The sequence below is a fragment of the Strix uralensis genome, chromosome 11 (genome assembly GCF_047716275.1).
Source record: "Strix uralensis isolate ZFMK-TIS-50842 chromosome 11, bStrUra1, whole genome shotgun sequence".
NCBI classification, from domain to species: domain Eukaryota; kingdom Metazoa; phylum Chordata; class Aves; order Strigiformes; family Strigidae; genus Strix; species Strix uralensis.
In genome coordinates this window covers 12,519,685-12,537,271 of record NC_133982.1, presented here as the reverse complement: position 1 = coordinate 12,537,271, position 17,587 = coordinate 12,519,685, and the positions used below count along the sequence as shown (strand labels likewise).

At 45.7% G+C, this 17,587-nt stretch overlaps 1 protein-coding gene and 1 non-coding gene across 5 annotated transcripts in view; one reads left to right on the top strand and one right to left on the bottom strand.

The window, feature by feature from the left end:
• Nucleotides 1-558: 558 nt before the first annotated feature.
• Nucleotides 559-630, bottom strand: TRNAQ-CUG (transfer RNA glutamine (anticodon CUG)). Its single transcript has one exon. It is a non-coding gene; the product is annotated as a tRNA-Gln (tRNA).
• A 263-nt stretch (nucleotides 631-893) lies between these two features.
• Nucleotides 894-17,587, top strand: part of RAB11A (RAB11A, member RAS oncogene family) — a 37,979-nt gene continuing 21,285 nt past the window's right edge. For all 4 annotated transcript variants that reach the window (XR_012630340.1, XM_074879930.1, XM_074879931.1 and 1 more), the window contains exons 1-4: nucleotides 894-1,034; nucleotides 9,165-9,360; nucleotides 10,316-10,509; nucleotides 11,015-11,095. Coding sequence is in view for 3 of the 4 variants with exons in the window: in XM_074879930.1 (XP_074736031.1) it covers nucleotides 995-1,034; nucleotides 9,165-9,360; nucleotides 10,316-10,509; nucleotides 11,015-11,095 (511 nt within the window). In the remaining variant the exon portion in view is untranslated. The remainder of the gene's footprint in view (nucleotides 1,035-9,164; nucleotides 9,361-10,315; nucleotides 10,510-11,014; nucleotides 11,096-17,587) is intronic.

The window sequence follows — 17,587 nt, the reverse complement described above, 5'->3', positions numbered from 1 at the left end:
ATTATCTGGACAGAAGTGCTATTTTTATCCTCTTCTATTTAGGTCTCAAGCCTGCACCAAGGGAAGCCGATGACAGAGCCGGTGTCTCCCATGGCACAGGGACAGACAAAGGGGACAGCCTTTTGGGAAGGGAGAAGCGGGGCGGGCAGTGGCATGGTGGTGGGGAAGGGACCTGCGCTCGCGGCCTCTTTGCACCTCACGAGGTGGAAGAGCTCCTTGGCACCTCTTGATGCTGAGCTCCAGTGGCTTTGCACGGCCCTCTCAGCCCAGCTCACAGGATGCATCTGTGATTCCTGGGGGGCTTCCCGCCAACCCACCCCGAACTCCAGGGTGGTTGTGGGCAGCTCTGGGGTGGAAGCCATCCCCCTGCTCGTGGAGGCAGAAGAAGGGGACCCACACCGTGGCTGGGGATAGGGCTGGTGGGCGCCAGCCAGGAGAAGAGGTGAGGTGTGGCTGTCACACCGCTGTGTGTGAAGGAGCCCGGGGAGCGAGGAGAGTGTTTGGCCGTAATTTGGGCAGATGAGGTCGGGAAAAAAGAGGAGAGAAAAGAAAACAATCAGGTTCCACCGAGATTTGAACTCGGATCGCTGGATTCAGAGTCCAGAGTGCTAACCATTACACCATGGAACCGCTCTATCAACACCCCCTCCCCGCCAGCCCTAGTCCCTTCCCCGCCCCTCCCTCCCCGCGCTCCCGCCGCAGCCCGTCCCCACAACCGTGACCGCCGGCGGGGGGGAGAGGCGGGGTACGGGGGTGCCCGTGCGGGCTCCGTGGGCCGGACACACAGCCCGTCCCGCTCCGCGGGGCGCCGTCCCTTTAAGGCCGGGGTGGGGCGGGGCGGCGGTGCTGCCCCGGAAGCAGTTGTCGGCGCTGCCCCGGAAGCACCTGTCCGGGGGGCGGAGCGCGGGGGGCGGAAGCGCTGCGGCGGCTGCAGGGAGGGGTCCGGCTCCCGCTCCCGGTCCTTGGCCAACGCCGCGCCTCGGTGCACCCCACCATGGGCACCCGCGACGACGAATACGACTATCTCTTCAAAGGTAACCATGGCAACCGGTGGGGTCACCTTCCGCAGGGGGTCCCGGCCTTGGCGGGGGGTGGGGAGCGGCCTCTTAATGGCGCGACCCGGGGTGGGGGGGGTGTGTGGTTCCCCGCCGCCTCAGCCAGTTCCCGCCCCGTCGCCGCTTCCCTCGCAGCCCTGGGGAAGGGCCTGCGGCCCGGCGGGCGGGGAGAAGGCCCCGAGCCCCCCAGGCGGGTCCCGGTTGCCGCTGCCCTAACGTGGCCGCCCGGGCAGGCCGCCATGGAGAGCTGCGGGGCGGGGGCGGGGGGAGGCCTCCGGCCAGCCCCGTGTCGGCCTTACCGGTGGGAGGCGGAGGCTGCGCTTCCGCGGGCATCGCCAAGCCCTTGCTCGGGTGTTTCTGGAGCTCGATCGCCCAGGGTGTGCTGGGCGTGAGGGTGTGCCTGACCCGGAGCGCGGCGGGGGCCTGGTCGCGCCCTTGCCCCAAAATGTCAGATTTGGACAGGTTTTTGTAGCGGTGATTTGGCGTGGCTGTGTCTTGTCCAAGCCTTCTGCTCCGTGAACAGGCTGAGGTGACGGCCAGCCTGCTGGGATGGCAAACAAAAATCATTAGAGAGGATGACCAAGGTTGATAAAGACTACTTCCTTTTCTAGCTATTAAATAGGACTATAAAGTAAATGAGTTACATGCTCAGCGTTGGTAGATGATGCAGCTAATTTAATAAAGTAGTACTATTTGCTGCCTTCTGTATGCTGAGCATTTTGCGAGGGGGGAAGGTAACTGCTGTTTCACACCCAGGGCTCTCGTCTCCTGTCCTGGCACCTCATGCGGCACCCAGCAGGGAAGGACAGGAATACCTTGTTTTCCAGGACACGTACCCCTCCAGTCAGCCCTACACAGCAAGTTGGGTTAAAATGCTGCAGGTTGTAGTTAACTACTCAGTTTTCACTCCCCACAGAGTAAATACCAGCCTGCTCTAAGAGTTCATACAGCATGCTGTGAAACACGTACGGAAATGCTGACGTTTTGAAGTTGACTAGCCAATTTTTTTCATCCTACTGCAAAAGCAAGCAAAGTATTGTAAAAAGGGGTTGTTTATTGTGATACGGTATTGTAAATTTGAAGTTAGGATTTAGAGTATTGCTTGTTACATTGTAATGGTGAGAGACTCAGTGCTTGTCATCAAGAAACTGAGGAAAACATCAGTGTGTTTTCTGTACTCTGAAGCTCCTGTAATACCTTTGAGGAATTGCTTTTTTTTTTGTTGCCCCTTTTTATCCTATGTAGAAAGTGGCATTATTTCTAACTATAAATTAGTCACCTATATTGCTATTAAAATCAAATCAGGAAGCGCCAAGAAGGGCCTGTTTTGTCAGCTTGCAGCGTTGGCAAGGGCCTTGCTGACCACTAGTTTAATCGCATCAAGCAATCTTATTGTAGGTACTTCTGTGTACAAGTTATCAAAACCATTGCATTACTTTTACTTGTTCATACAATTCTGTCAGTATGCTTATAATTAATGTTTTAGCTGCAAAGGCCTGGGAATATCAGTGACGCAGAGTTTGTTGGGAGAGGTCCTATCTTTTATTAGATCTGCTTCCTTATGTAATTGGGAAATAATAAAGTTGGGATCTGGTTTTATAGAAAAGTTCAAAGCTAGTTTAACTGATTGCCCCTCCTAAAGCTTTTTCTGTTTAGTCTTGTGTATAGAAACTGTTGGGAGTGCAGGGAATGCTGTGAAAATGGTGTTGTGAAGATGAGCAATTCAGATTCTGCAAAGCTAAAGTAGACTATGGGAGGTTTATGCAGTGTCACATGACTGGGATTAATGTGGCAGCTGAAATAACATAACAAATGCAGAGTAATAGGAATTGTGGAAACTTTTGTAACTTCCCAGGGGTGATGGTAGTTCTGAACAAGCTGTCATCACTCTGGAATGATCTTGAAATTATTGTGAGTAGATCTCTGAAATGAATGTCTCATTACCAGGCACTGGTCGCAGAGGCAAGAGATAAGTAAAAACTCTTGGAAGAGAGTTTTTGCGGGGAACATTAAGCCGATGTTTGAACCTGAGACATAAGCATCTTGGGGCTTGAGGGGAAATGTAGGCAGGACAGGAATACCCATTTTGAAAGGGATATTGTAGAATTAAAAAGATGAAGGGCAGCAAAATAATCGGAAGAGAAACCTAATGGATTCATATCCTTATACTGAAGCGATGTGCAACTTTATCAAAATCAAAACAGTGAGTGATAAGGGCAAGTAGGGGAAGTATCTGCTGTTTGTCATAATTTGATGGATAAGGGATATCTGTAATGCTTCTTTTATTGAGCATCGGGCGAAAACAAAAGGACATAAAGTCTCACAGATGTATATGCAAGTTTTGGAGTGATGCATTGCCATAAATACTATAAATGGGTTCGAAAGACTGCACAGATTTATAGAGGAAGGAAAATGTCTGTTGGGGTGTTTCAGTGTGATGGTTACAATGGCAAGTCTGAAGGTATTGTTTGTTTGAAGATGCCAGGGCTTGCTGGGGCAAAGATTAGCCTGTTCTGTTACACATAAAGTTTCTCAGACATCAGTTCTTGACAGTCAGACTGGGTGTTGGTCTGTAAGGACACTTAATCCATTAGGACAGTTCTGGGTTTATGAACTTGAAGGGACATGGTAGGTTGGTGGGACTGAGTTCAGAGGCTGACTTGGTTTAAAATAATTGGGTAATATTCTTTAGTCTAGCTGTCTTTTACTACTCTTGAGTTAAACTGCCACACGTCTGTTTACATGAGACGTCTGGTTCTGTCCTGTCAGCCACTGATAGCAGCTGTATGTCAGAATCTGCCTGACTGCTGGTGGGTGTAAGCTGAGCCCACCTATGCTGCCATGCAATAAAATCACAGTACCTGTTACAAAATACCCCTCTCCTGACTCTGTTGCAACACTTGAGCATATGCTAAAGACTAAGCCTAGCTTGTAAAAAGACAACTTCTGTTAAGTTCCTCTTGTCCAGCTACACATCTTTGTATTCTTCCACACTCCTTGGTTTTTGCTGAGAGCAGTGCCTACTGTTCCTAGCACTGCACTTGAGGAAATGCAAGAATTACGAAGTCCAGTTTGTAGAAATCTTGCTCTAATTTTCATGGGAGGAAAATATAATGGTGATATAAGGATACTTCTTTATTACTTAATAAATTAAGCCTGTCTTAAATGCAGGAACTTTTTACTCTTTTGATTAATGTATTTGCAGTAGATGAGTAGTTATCAAAGTAACCCTCACTTGTAGAAGATGGCTTCTGTGTTTTCTATGGACAAAGCTCGAGAGGATTACGTCTGCCCCTTGACCATGTGGAACTCTGGATTTGGGGTCAGACTTCTTGTTTCTGAACGTGGACCTGGCTTGCAGTGACATTCATTTTAGCTGAAACTGGAGTTTTTCCTAATTATATCTGCTTTCTACTTTGCATCATGTTCGTTTCTCCAGCTTCCCTTTGATCTTGAGGAAATGCTCTGAAACTGAACAAACTTGTTGGTCTGGGTTTTAGAAAACACATTTTTTTCTTGTGCATTTCGTTTAGAGAAATTAATAGAGAAAAGTGGTTGCATGGCACCTATTGGTTTTTACAATGATAGCAAGCCCTTTGCTTTTGCTGCTTTGGATGTGGAGGCACTTTTGTGTATAATAAATGTGCTGGCTTAGCTATTTTACTAGAGGCGTTTGGAGGCCCAGCTCTGCATTACATATCATATGTACAGGTAACGAACAACCCCTACCCCACAGTGCCTTTGAGACACCAGTTCTCCTTGTGACAGAAAATGGGTGAATAAAACAGGGGGGCACCAGTGCGGAGGGAGATTAATGTAAGACATGATCGTGTTGGGTTTATCACCAGCTACCTACAAGGTGTAGAATCAGGTGGGTTATCTTGTTCACGTTTCCTTTAAACTCTAGCTGAAGTGGGCAGGAAGAGGTGTTCATCAGCAGGTTTTTCTGGGGGTCATGAAGACGTGTCCAGGCTCTTTATTGATATGCCTCTTAATAGCAGAGCTCAATGCAGAGACTGAGTGGTTTTAGACATTGTAATTCCCTAGTGCTGGTGTATTTGTTTTAAATTGTGTAATATGTGACTTGGGTAATAACTTTTACCATAGACAATACAAGCTAGTGATGATGGATTTTCTATTTTCAACCTGATTAGGTTGTCAATAACATATTGCATGAGATAATTAAAGTATTCTCTGAAAATTTCAACTAAGTTAGAAGTTTAACAGGAGTAAAATTGGGTGAGTGAGCTGGAATGTTGGTAAAAAATTAATAATCCTTTCTTGACGTAGTTCTCTAAATTGCTTTTCATGCAACTTAGGAAATTGAATTCTTATTTTGGTGTTCTACAGAAATAAAACTGGAATTACAGAATGAAATTTATATGGTAGTGAACTTCATACTCTTTTTTTCTTGTTTTTTTTTTCTTTTTTTTTTCCCTCTCCACCAAATGCTTGTCTCAAACCTTTGGGGTGGTTGATGCTGTAGACAGTCAAATGCGTTGATTTAAAGCACGTGGTTGCAAGTATTGAACCGGCACATCACTGAACCAGTAAGACTGACCTGCCTAGTAGTAGTCACTTGGGGCAGGGCGATCACTTTCATGACTTTCAGGACGTGCCAATACAAATCTCCCTTGATTGCGAAGCTTTCTAAGGTCCTGCTCCAGTAAGGGAGTGCAGGTCCAAAGAGGGTTATTGATGGAGGTTTTCAAGAATAGGTCTTGTGGCTGAACTTGCTTAAATGTTTCCCCTAGACCTCCCTCCTCTGAGTGCTGATGTCGTAAAGGAATTTGCCGATGATGCAAGTTGGGTGGTACAGGGCAAAGTCAGAGTGCAGCGCTGGAAGGGCTGCGTGCTGATGAGGACTGCAGTCCTCCAAATGAGGTGGGATTCAGGATGTGAGGTTTTATGCCTGGGCACCCATAGGAGCTTGGCAAAGTAAAAGTTTGCCAACTTAAAGCTAGAACAATTGGGTCTAATCACAGGCAGACTGAGCCATCAAGGTGATATGGTCAGGAAAAGGTAATAGCAGCTCCAGGTATGCCTAGTAGAGGTGGAAATATTAAAATCCCTGTATACATCACAGGGAGGTCCTGCTTAGAATGATGTGTGCAGTTCTCACTGTGTGGAAAAGAAATTCAGAAACTTGTAGGAAAGATGTTTGGGGAAATGGAGAGTCTGTTTATAAGGAAACATTTGAGAAGTTGGTTTATTTAGCCAGTAGAACAAAGCGAGAGCAGATGCGGTTGCTTTCTCAAAATACCCCAGTGTAAACACCACCGGGAGGAGAAACTAATAAGCTAATGGACAATGCTGGCACATGAACACCACCATCAGCTGACCGCTAATTTCTTCTGAAAATTAGAATGCAATTTCTAACCATTAGGAGTGAGTTTCTGCAAGAAAAGGCTAATAAAAATGTGTGTGCAGGAACAATTAGCTTTAACATGGAACTAGATAATGTCATTTCCCTCCCAGAAACTGTTTGTCTGGGATAGTTAGAATGGGAGTCAGCCATCCATGGTCATTCCTACTGTATTTCTATGCTAAGAATATAATCCATGGGAACACTGTGTAGTATAAAATATCAAAACGAAGTGGTTTGATAAAGAAAGCAAACTTAAAATGAATAATACAGTCTTGAGTGGCTGTTAAAGCTGTTTCCATTCCTGATTGTATTCAGAGAGTGATACTTGCTCAGACTGGCAGAAGTGCAGAAAGTGTAAGGAGTCTTAGGTGCCTGCTGACTTTGCAAGCTGTTCTTGTATTCGTGTTCAAGAAGAGCTGCAATGGCCCAATTAAGTAGAGGAAATAGTTGACTTCAAGGAGGAATATTTCCCCTTTTAATTGGGACATATTAATCTGGTGCTGGAAACCATTTGGAACATAAGCAGCATGGGATTCAGACAAGGTGAGGAAAAAAACCTGGCAGAGGAATTAAAGTGATCTGTCTATTGTTAAATGACTTAAAGCTGTGCTTTGAAATACACACTGAACAACAAAAATAAGTTTGGGGGGAATGCTGAATAGGTATATGATGCATCCTGTTGGGAAAAGGAAATCTGTAGACTGCTTTTCTTGTGTAGAAATGTCTTTAGCTGCTGCCAAAGCTAATGCTGGGTGATAGCAGGACTGAGGTGTGCGAAGGGAGCTGACAGCTTTTGCCTCCTAGGAACTTGTTGTTTGTAACGTTCCAGTGAATACAAATATGATGTCATCTAAAACTGTGGCCTCAACCTGCCAAAATAGTATTGAAGAACTTATTTGCCAATGAAAGAGGAAAGCTATGGCAGTTTGCAGGGTGGTGATGGTGCAATTAGATGCACTGTCCCCTGCACAAAGTTTATTACAGTTCAGCATCTTCCGTGCCAGCAGAGCTGTTCAGCTGTGTCAGGGCAGCTGACACTGAACAGTGCTGACCTGTCACGTAGGAAAGCAGAATCCTGTTTGCATTAGCATATGTGCTTGCCACCTACCTGCACTTGTGATCTTCATAAACAGAGGTAGTTAACAGAGCCACTCTGTGCTTTATGCAACTTGGGTAGCTTGGCTGGCTGCGTGCTGTGTCAGCTGGCAGAGGAAGCTGGAAAGATGTTTATTTTGATGAAGTGTTCTCCACGAGGCCATGTTTGAAGCTAGCATTTGCTGCAATTTTCATTTTATGTAGGGTGTTTAAAAGGTGCTGCTCTGCCCTTGCAGTCAGAGAAAATCCCATTTGCCAGAATTGTTTTGCATGATTTAAATAGAAGATGGTGTTCAGAGGTCTGCTGTGTGGTGGAGCAGCAGATGGGAGTATTTGCACTGCTGGACTAAGACTCAGTGGGGGGTTTTCTCATGTGATTGAAGTGTGTTTGGTGCACTCATTCCTCTCTTGTACCATAGAGAATCTTCAACACTGTGTTGCAGCGTCTTAAGTGTTAAATGATGTATGTTACTGAGCAAGTATTTCTGTTTTTTTTTCTTTTTTAAAAACAAGTATAGCCGCAGTGGTGGGGTTTTTTTTTGTCACCTGAGCATGTGCTCTTTTGCTTGGACTGGGCTTGATTCACTGCTGAACTTAAAAGTGATCAGCCTTTCTTGTCAAGGATCTTACTTGTCCTCTTTTTCTTTCATTTCCTTCTGTTACCAGTTTGGTATCTTATATTCGTTAAGGGCATAAGATCATACTGAGAGGCTCCAGTTGGTGTGACTCAGGGCTGTGAATGTGTTTCATCCAGTGGCCTGCATCTTGGCAGTGAGTTTTTAGTTACGCTTAAACTTGCACCTTTTAACTCAGCATTACAGGATATTGCAGTGAATCCTCGTGATGCTTTTCTTCCTGTAGGAACTGGACTTTAAACCTCCTAACAATCTCTTGTCAAGCATAGCCAAATCCTTCCAATTAGTTTGCTTGGCACTGGTGCTGTGATGAGTCAAGCTGAGCTGGGGAAGGGAGGGTGGATGGTGGTTCTAATTCTGAGGCCCAGCGATACCCCAGCAGCATTTTAGAGCAGTTTCAAGCTCTGGCTTAAAGTGGTCAGGAGTCACAGCAGCAGTGAGGGACTGCGGAGGCTGTGGCTCAGCTAAACTGCCCGTCGGGGTGTTGGTGGTCTTGTGGTTTTCTGGGTTTGGTTCTTTTTTTTTCCATTCACAAATGGAAACCTCTCTTCTGCAAAGGTACAAAGAGTATAAAATGAAGGCAGAGTCTGCTGCTTGCCCTGTGTTTTGGACTTCTTCAGCAAAACAGATTTCAGTTGCGTGGTGTGGGGTTTTTGTTTTGTTTTTTTAGTTCTAGTGTTGTTACAAAGATGTGAAATCCAAATGGTCCCCAACTTTTGTGGTGAGAGTCATGTATATTCTTCCTGGAGGAGAAATGTTTTTCTGTGTTGGGCAAAGGAGACTAAAATGTAACAAAAGTTGATTCGAACAACTGTTCGAACTGCTGGTGAATGTGGCAGCTCTGGTTCTCTAGAAATATCAAGGCTTGGACGCTAGACCCATGATGAGCGTGGTGGTTTTGCCATTCTTTTTCTTCATGCACCGTTCCAGAAAATAAATGTTTATTGCAGCTGAATGTCAATGTATTATCTATATCTGGAATCTGATTCTCATGTCATTGTTGTCTTGCAGTTGTACTTATTGGAGACTCTGGAGTAGGCAAGAGTAACCTCCTGTCTCGATTCACTCGCAATGAGTTTAACTTGGAAAGCAAAAGCACCATTGGAGTAGAGTTTGCAACAAGAAGCATTCAAGTAGATGGGAAGACAATAAAGGCTCAGATATGGGACACAGCAGGGCAGGAGCGATACCGAGCTATAACATCAGCGTAAGTGATAGCTTCTATGGCTGAAGAGAAGCTTTTGCTGAGGAGGGTAATTTTGGGCCCTTCCAATTCCTCAGAAACTGTGAACAGGGGGTGTCTGTATTTTATTGTGTAATATCCACAACCTATGGTGGAAGGAAGCTTAAATATTATTCAGCCCTGAAACTTGATGTAGTGTGTCCCTGCACATACTGATTTACTTCTCAGTGCTCCCGTGATATGTAGCTGGAGGCATTTCAAGCGTAGAATGCAAGAGCTTTGAGAGACTCATTTCAATCCAAGCGATTGATAAAGTAATATCAGTGTTCATGGAGGTTTTATCAGTGGTAACCTAAGACCAGAAAACCCTCCTGTAGCAGCAAGGAAAGGCTGCTCACTTTGCGTGCTTATTTAATTGAAAAAAACCAGCCATAGCAAAAGCTGGATTTAAGTAAAGCTGGAGGTAATTGTGGGGTGGGAGAACACAGCCTGTTTCTTTTTGAATGCATTACTGTGTGTCTCTCTGATCTGAAAGGAGACCAGCTGTGGTCTTTTGTGAAGAGTTGATCAGGTTGACATTTTTCCAACCCAGTGAGTCATTCTAAAGTCTCTCTATCACTGTGGGCTGTGCCTGTACTGCACCCACAGTGATGAGTGGGGGAGAACTTTCAGGAGTGGATCAGAGGTTGAAGGTGACAGTAGCTCCCCACAGATTCCAGAGCTTCATTTTTGGGATACAGGATTCTCCCCACAAACGTGGGGTTTGGCTTACCCCCCAGACTCTGAGCCATCCTGGCTGCTCTGGTGAGCCTGGGACATAACCCTGGTCTTCACTGTTTCAAGTCCCACATAGCCTGCTTCTGTGTGTTTTTTTGAATAGCTGTCTTAGTAAAAACTATTTCCCATTATTGCACAGTAACCTGTCACTTCTAATCATGCTGTTTCTTGCTGGTTTTCTAACATGTCTCTTCACCCACAGGTACTATCGTGGAGCTGTAGGGGCATTATTGGTGTACGACATTGCTAAGCACCTTACTTATGAGAATGTAGAGCGATGGTTGAAAGAGCTGAGAGACCATGCTGACAGCAATATTGTAATCATGCTTGTGGGAAACAAGAGTGACTTGCGCCACCTGAGAGCAGTCCCTACAGATGAGGCCAGAGCTTTTGCAGGTAGGTGAACTCAAAATAACTTCCTAATGCTAACTGTCTGGGGATCTCCCTACCTGGTCTTAGATACAGTAGTCTGCTGGTAGGGGTAAAAAGGAGTGCTGCTGGTGATGTTCTGCAGTGTCACGTAGTGGTGTTTGCTGTTTTTTAATTCAGTCAGAAAGGAAGCCTTGTAGAACAGGCATGCTGATGTGGTTTCAAAAATCAGCGAGAGGCACTTGAAGATTTTAAACCAGGTTTATTCTCTTGCCTGTGCATTGCTTCTCTCTCAGATGCTCACTGGACTGCTCCCTGTGCTTGGGGATGAGTGTAAATCCTAACATTGGTGTTGGGTGGTGGTGCTTTCAGATCATGTAAGGGGGGAAAACCCCACAACTTCTTACACTTTTTCTTGATACGCGTGTGTCTCATCAGGGAAAATACAAATATAATCTGGTACAGAAGTTCTTCTGGATGGGAAGGAGATATGTGATGTACCCCTCTAATTATAGTATTTCTGTCCACACAGAGAAGAATGGTTTGTCATTTATTGAGACGTCTGCTTTAGATTCTACAAATGTGGAAGCAGCTTTCCAGACTATTCTGACAGGTGAGTCATCTAGTGCTTTGTGTTTCAAGGGGGAAGGGCAGAAGGCTGCTCCGATATGTGGCAAATAAGCATTTCTTTGCCTATAAATTATTTAACATTTTGTTATTTAATCATTCTTCAGAGCCATAAGATTTGGAGTCCAGTTTCGGAGTGTCATAGTTGAAAGGCCAGCCTTGAACTCGGGAATGAATCCTTGTTCACTTTGATCTGCCCCAGGTTTCTAGCCAGCCTGGTTTACATTTCAGTTTCCCATTTGTGTATGGTATAGGGAGTGCCCACAGGAGAGAATTGTCTCATGCAAGCATCAAGTTAAAACAGCCGTTGTTTATCAGGGGAGAAGTCAGTCTAGTTTGTTTCCATTCTTAATGGTGACCATAGCAGTTGCCAAGGGAAAAGGGATGAAAGAGTCGAGATCCTTCCTTTGAGCAATACTGCTACTGGTAGTCTGAGACGCAGTGACTCATGAGCAGCAGGGTAGTCACTGTCATTGCATTTCATAGTCTGGCTGGACTTTTGGCCTCTGTAACATGTGATGGCAGGGAGTGCTGCGGTTTTTTATGCTTTATAAAGTACTTCCTTTTTCTTTAAATCCTTTTTTAGATAGGCAAAACTTGTTAAGACTCTGAGACGTTCAACTACAACTATGTGGGGGACCTTAACTTAACCGTGGCTTATAAAGGATAGGGTAGGAATTCACAAATTAGTGTGAAAATCACTGTCATGGGACTTCTACTGCTGTGTACTCCGTCAGCTGTAGTCGGGGCACAGTGGGACAACAGTGGTGTGTGTGGTTTTTGAGCTTTTGTCACTCCAAGCTTTGACAAATGTCTCTCTAAATGTCTAGTCTGGGTCTTCAAAACATCTGAGACACTCCTCTGGTTTGGTATGACTCTGTTCTAGGTGTGCCAGGCAGTCTCTCTGTTTTCTCTGAGTGCCTCCAACATGTTTCCCAGTTGCAAATTTAAACTCCCTCCTTCCCAGTGTAGCATGTGCCAGGCTACGTGATGTGCTTGGTATGAGCAGCAGCCCCACTTCTAAACTGTGTGTCTCTGTTAATCAGATCTCATCACTGTGACATTGGCACCTAGTTAGTTTTGAATTTTTTTTCCCTCTTTGTCAGCTAATGTAGACATTCTTTTAAAAAGACACCAAAAAGGACTTGTTAGCCATACTGAAACATGCAGATGAGGAGGCAGCTAGGAAGTTATTTATTGTAATAAAAGTATAAATTCTGTAGCATTTCTTGAGTTGTTTGAAATGCTTCATGGACACCCTCGCAGTGGAGAGTTGTTAGGCTGCTGGAGTATTACCTGCCTGTGTCATCTGTTTCTTGTCTTGTCCTTAGTTGTACGAGGCTTCTGATAGGTTCTGGTTCTATTGTGTTTTTTACAGTGGGTTCCTAAGCAGTAGTGCTCCTCTCCATATATTAGCAAAAAAGTAAGTGTGGCCATGTTAGATGAATAAACAGCGCATAGGGATGCTTGTCATCTCGCTGCTTCATACAGTGCTGGCTCCAGAGCTTGAGTTTGTTTCCTCTTTAGCCGAACCATGTGGTTCCCTTTTAACTTCAGTGTAGTCATTTGGTTGTAATTCAACATTGCACAAATTAAAAAAAGAGAAGTTACGTTAGCTTATACATTTACTCCCTACATGACTAACTACTAATACCATCAGAGGGTGGATGGCTAAGGAGTGGCTGAATGCGATGGTATCTGGGATGCCTGCTGGCTTTCCTGTTTTATTCCTAAAGGCAGTCCTGTCGAAAATACTGATGAACTTAAACATGGATTTTTTTCAGGAGAAAAACATTTTTATTGTTCACTTGTAACTGCTAAAACCTGACACTTCTTCCTTTATGCATGTGTCCTTGGTAGCCCCTCTCGGGAGTACCTAGACTGAACTTTGAGGTCAGATTCTGGCCAAACGTGCTGTGTGTAACGTAGAACAAAGCCTTGTTGCTTGCTCTGTCAGTTTTCAGAGGGAATTGGGACTCTCAGATGAAGGTTAATTAACCTCTATACTTGTTCAGCACCAGCACTAATAAAACAGAACTGGAAATATATCAGACGTTGTTTATCCCCTCCCAGGGTGGCTGTTGGGCTGTCATAGTCCATATAAACTGGTCACCTAATTTCTCCTGTCTCCTGTTGGACCGTTCTGTTCTCTAATAGTGATGGCTGAAGGGGTGGAAAGTTTCTTGCGTGCCCTGGGCTGCTGCCTTACTTCCACAGAGCTGTGAGCTCAGACGATACGCTGCCGTTGCCATGGGGAAGCAGTTCACCTCTTGGGCACAGGCTAGGCTGTTTCTTTATCTCTCCTCACATGCTTCCAACAGTACCTTTTATTCCAGAAGTTATTTTGGATTCTAATTCGTGGAGGTTTGATTTTTTTTTTTTCCTTTGCTTTAATTTTTCTATAAGGTAGAGCAGTCTGTAATGGGAGAACAAGTGATTAAAACTTGCCCTCGGTGGACTCTGGCAGATTGTTGAGGCTGTTGCTTTTCCACAAACGTCAATGTTCCCTGCACGCTGCTGTGACAGTATTTTGGGTAAAGAGCTCTTGGGTATGCGGACAGGATCCTCGTTCAGGCGGGGTTGGTTCAGCTGTGGTGGAAGGAACACTTCTGCTGATTAGTGGGCATGTGGCTCGCTCCAGACAGGAGCTCCTGTTTCAGGGAGATAAAGATGAAGTAAATAATGCATTAGCAGCAGGTTGGCTCCATCTTGGCTGTGACTGGCATGCTAAGGACGAATGTTCTGCCAATAAACTTCTCGATAACACTTCACAGCTGGCTTTTTCTGTTAATGATTTGCTTTGAAGGAAAGAAGGGAGCAGTCATCTGAGGAATGTGGTTTTCAGAGTGACCCTGCAGAATCATGGATAGTCTCTATTTGGCAAGGCTGCCTCCAAGCGCAGTGCCTGTGGGTGGAACGCTCACTGTCCTTTGAAGAAGGAAGTTGGTAAAGCCAAGAGGCTTTGCCACAGGCTGTGAGTGGAGGTGGCTGACAGAAAGGGCAGGGTGCTGCTCCTCCAGCTCTGCTGGGATCTGTAGTGCTGGGAGCTGCCCTGCAGAGACATCCCAGCTGCTCCCGATGCCTTTCAGACAGCTGCTTGGAGCTCTCCTGAACAGGGTGTCATGACTAAAGTCTGTAGCAAGATTCCTTTCTTCTCCAGCCCCAATGAAGCTGCTCTGGCTGGGCCTGTGCTGGAAACTTGAAGACTACTTCCCTTGAAGTGAAGCAGGGTCTGTGTTAGGCTCATCCACACCTCGATTCTCAGATTAAGCCACTTTGAATAGATGGCTTTGGGCATGGGAAATATGAATCTATTATAGTACAGCCTAAGTGACTATGTGATCTGCTGTTGTTACAGGTGGAAGAAGGGGGAGAAAACTTTTCTTTCCTCTCCCTGTATTACAGAGGACTTCTAGAGGGAGGTTTATCTTATATCTAGTGGGCTTCCTGTCCTGCTGTGGATTCCAGATGAGATTTTGGGGACCTTTTCCTTCTGTGGCTTAAAGTAATGGTCCCTGTCCAAATTCTTCCCTTGCAAGATGTCTAGACTTCAAGGGCTGATTGTTGTGCACACAAAGCTGCTTTGTATCATCTGGCAAGTAGGAGAGACTGGTATTATAATCCTAGCCACTGTGAGCATTCACAGCAGGATAAAGCATCCTTAAAGTAAACTGGAGTCTGCCTCCGTTCCCTGCCTGGCTCTGTGCTGTCTCTGTTTCTGTACTGCATTCTGCTGCCGTTTCATCTCTTAAGGAATCCCATCTCCAAGGAAACAACATCACAGAGCATTAACATCAAAAAATCTAGGGATTTCCTCTCTTGTTAGCTCCATACACCTGAAAATGAATGAAATGCTAGTGCAGACTGAGCAGTCGAGGACTGGACAAGCTCCTCCTAGCCAGCAGTGTCACTTTTTCCCAGCCCTCTTACAGCACAAGGCCTGTCTTGCACAGTTACTGATTATGCAGGGATGCATTCTGCTGAATGTGCTCTTAATAAGGTCTCATTCAGTTACTGAGCAGAGCACAGAGTGTAGTATCTTCATTAAAAAGCGTGTCTTCATCAGCTTGGCATTTCTCTGTGCCGACCAGTTTCAGCGTAGGCTTTGCTGCTGGGCATTTTGCCCCAGCGAGAGCAGGTTTAAGCTGTTCCCACCTCCCCTTTCAGGCCAGCACAGCTGCGTGTGCTGAGGGAGTTTGCAGCTGATCCTGCGAAAGGCAGGTTTTACCCATTTCGGCTTTCATCTGGGGCAGTACGCTGTGGCTGCACAAAGGTTTGCACTGCGGAGGAGGGACAAGCAACAGTGAGCCACAAACTTGGGGCTGTGGCAAGTTGATTCAAGCAGCACAGCTGCTAAATGTCGTTGCAGGACTGCTGGGGAGGCTGTGGAAGTATGTTCCCAGAGTCAGAAGGGATAGACCCTTTCTCAGCATAGAAGTCAATGCTCTTAAGATTGCCTTTAAGGCTTCAGGGCTGTTAAGTGAGGATCTTTGCTGTAAGATGTTATACAGAGGGCACCCTGCTGCAAGTCCTTGCTTACAGGGGTGGAGGAAGTGTGTGACAGCTTGTGTTGGTGACGTGTATGAACTTGTTCAGGAAGTTCTCTGGAAAATTGAGAATTGCTGCTGCAGAAGGTGCTACTGAAGAGTTTCAGAGATGGCAACTTCTCCTGTTGAATGGGAACAGGCAGTGTTCTGCTCTTGGAGGTAAACTGGCTGTCCACCCTGAGCTGGGGCAGGGTAGTGGAGCAGAAAACTTGTCCTGAGGAACACAGAGCAGATCTCTTCCAGCCATGCTCCCTCACCTGCGCACACAGGCACTCCGCTGAGCATTGCTTGAGCATTGTGGAGTGCCTGCCACATGGTGAAGCTGATCTTTATCTGAAAATTCCCACATGGGGTTGCAGGTGGCTTTAGAGATCTGATTTCATGGGATTCACTTCACTTGTGAAGTTGTTTATGTGTAAGTCTGAAAAGAAGAGCGAACTCGAAGGGGTGAAATCAGAAAATCCTTTTATGTGTGCAGCTTGTTTGGTTGCCTCAGTGACTTGATCTGTAACTGAATGTGTACGTAAAATCCATTTTTCTGAGCAGTTTCTCCCTGTCTGAGCTATCAATTTGGAGGTAGATTCTTTCAAAGTGCCACTTGCAAAGGTTAACGTTCCTTGCACAGTCCATAGACACAGCACTGTATCTACATGAGAGATTTTTATTTTGCCAGCAGTCCCACGAATGCATGCAGCTCTGCTCTTCCTCTTCCTGGGGAACACTTGCACTCTGTTTGTGTTGGCAGCTTAAATCAGTGCAGGCTTGTTGCATCAAGGTTTTCAAGCCTTGTTTGTCAGGGATCCCTTGTAGCTCCTCGATGTTCGCTCTTCCCATTGTCATAAAAGCAGGCGTGGAGCTGCATGATCAGCCCTTGGCAGCAGAGGGGAACCTCTCTGCGCAAGGTTACTTAATTTCCAGCACTGAAATGATGTCAGGAAGTGCACTAAGCAGCAGCTTGTTAAAATTCTGAACAAAAGCTACTCACTAATGACAGATTTCTGGTAGAACAGACGGTTCGGGGTCAGGCGGGGTGTGTGTTTGGACAGTCATTATCCAGCTGATAAGAGACTTCAGCCCTCCAGAAGAACTTGGGCCTTTGCTTTCTTTGGCCAGTTTGTGAGCTGTGCTCTTCCCCGCTCTGCTCTGTGGGAGGAGTGAGGTGCAGACACCCTCCTCTCCTTCAGCCTGGGCTTAGCTGAAACCTCAGGGCAGGGCAGTGAGCTGGAGCATGCAAATCAGCTGTGGGCATCCCCTCCCTTCTCTCTGGGGCTCTGCTGCTTGGCAGCGCTGGGGTATTTGTTGCCAGCACGCTTTTCGTGCAAAGTAGAAGATGTGATGTTGTCATTTCAGTCGGCTTTTTGCTGAATCTGAAACACTTTCAAACTTTTTTTGTTAAACTGTTTAGCAATCTCATTCAAAAAAAAAAAAACAACCAAACCCACCAAACCTTCAATGGTTTTTAAAACTCAAATTTGCAAGTGAGTTCCCCATATTCTATTTTTGGTATCCTTTATTTCCTTTAGGGGGGGTGAAGTGCTACAAGTGCCATACTCTTTTCTTCTGTGCAGCTGAAGTGCTTTTGTAGCTACTCTGAGTTTGTACAGCATGTGCCATCGGCCACTAACAAATCCCAGGAAGCTGGGAAGGCTCCCAGTGCAGGTGTGGAGCATTCCCCTCCTGGCAGCGTCCTGGGGAAGGCACAGGAGTTTAACCCGTGCTCTCTGATTTATGCTGGGGTTTCTTCATGTGGAGTCCACATTTCTTCTTCATAATTTTGAAGTTTAGCTACGCTAACAGCCATTTTTGTAAAGGGATTTGTGTGCTGCTTAAGGGGCTGAGTCTCCACTTTTGGGCCCCAGTCAACCTTTTCTGAAGATTTAAAACTACTTGGACGATAGGCAAGGTATTGTACGTGATAGGCATGCTGAGAG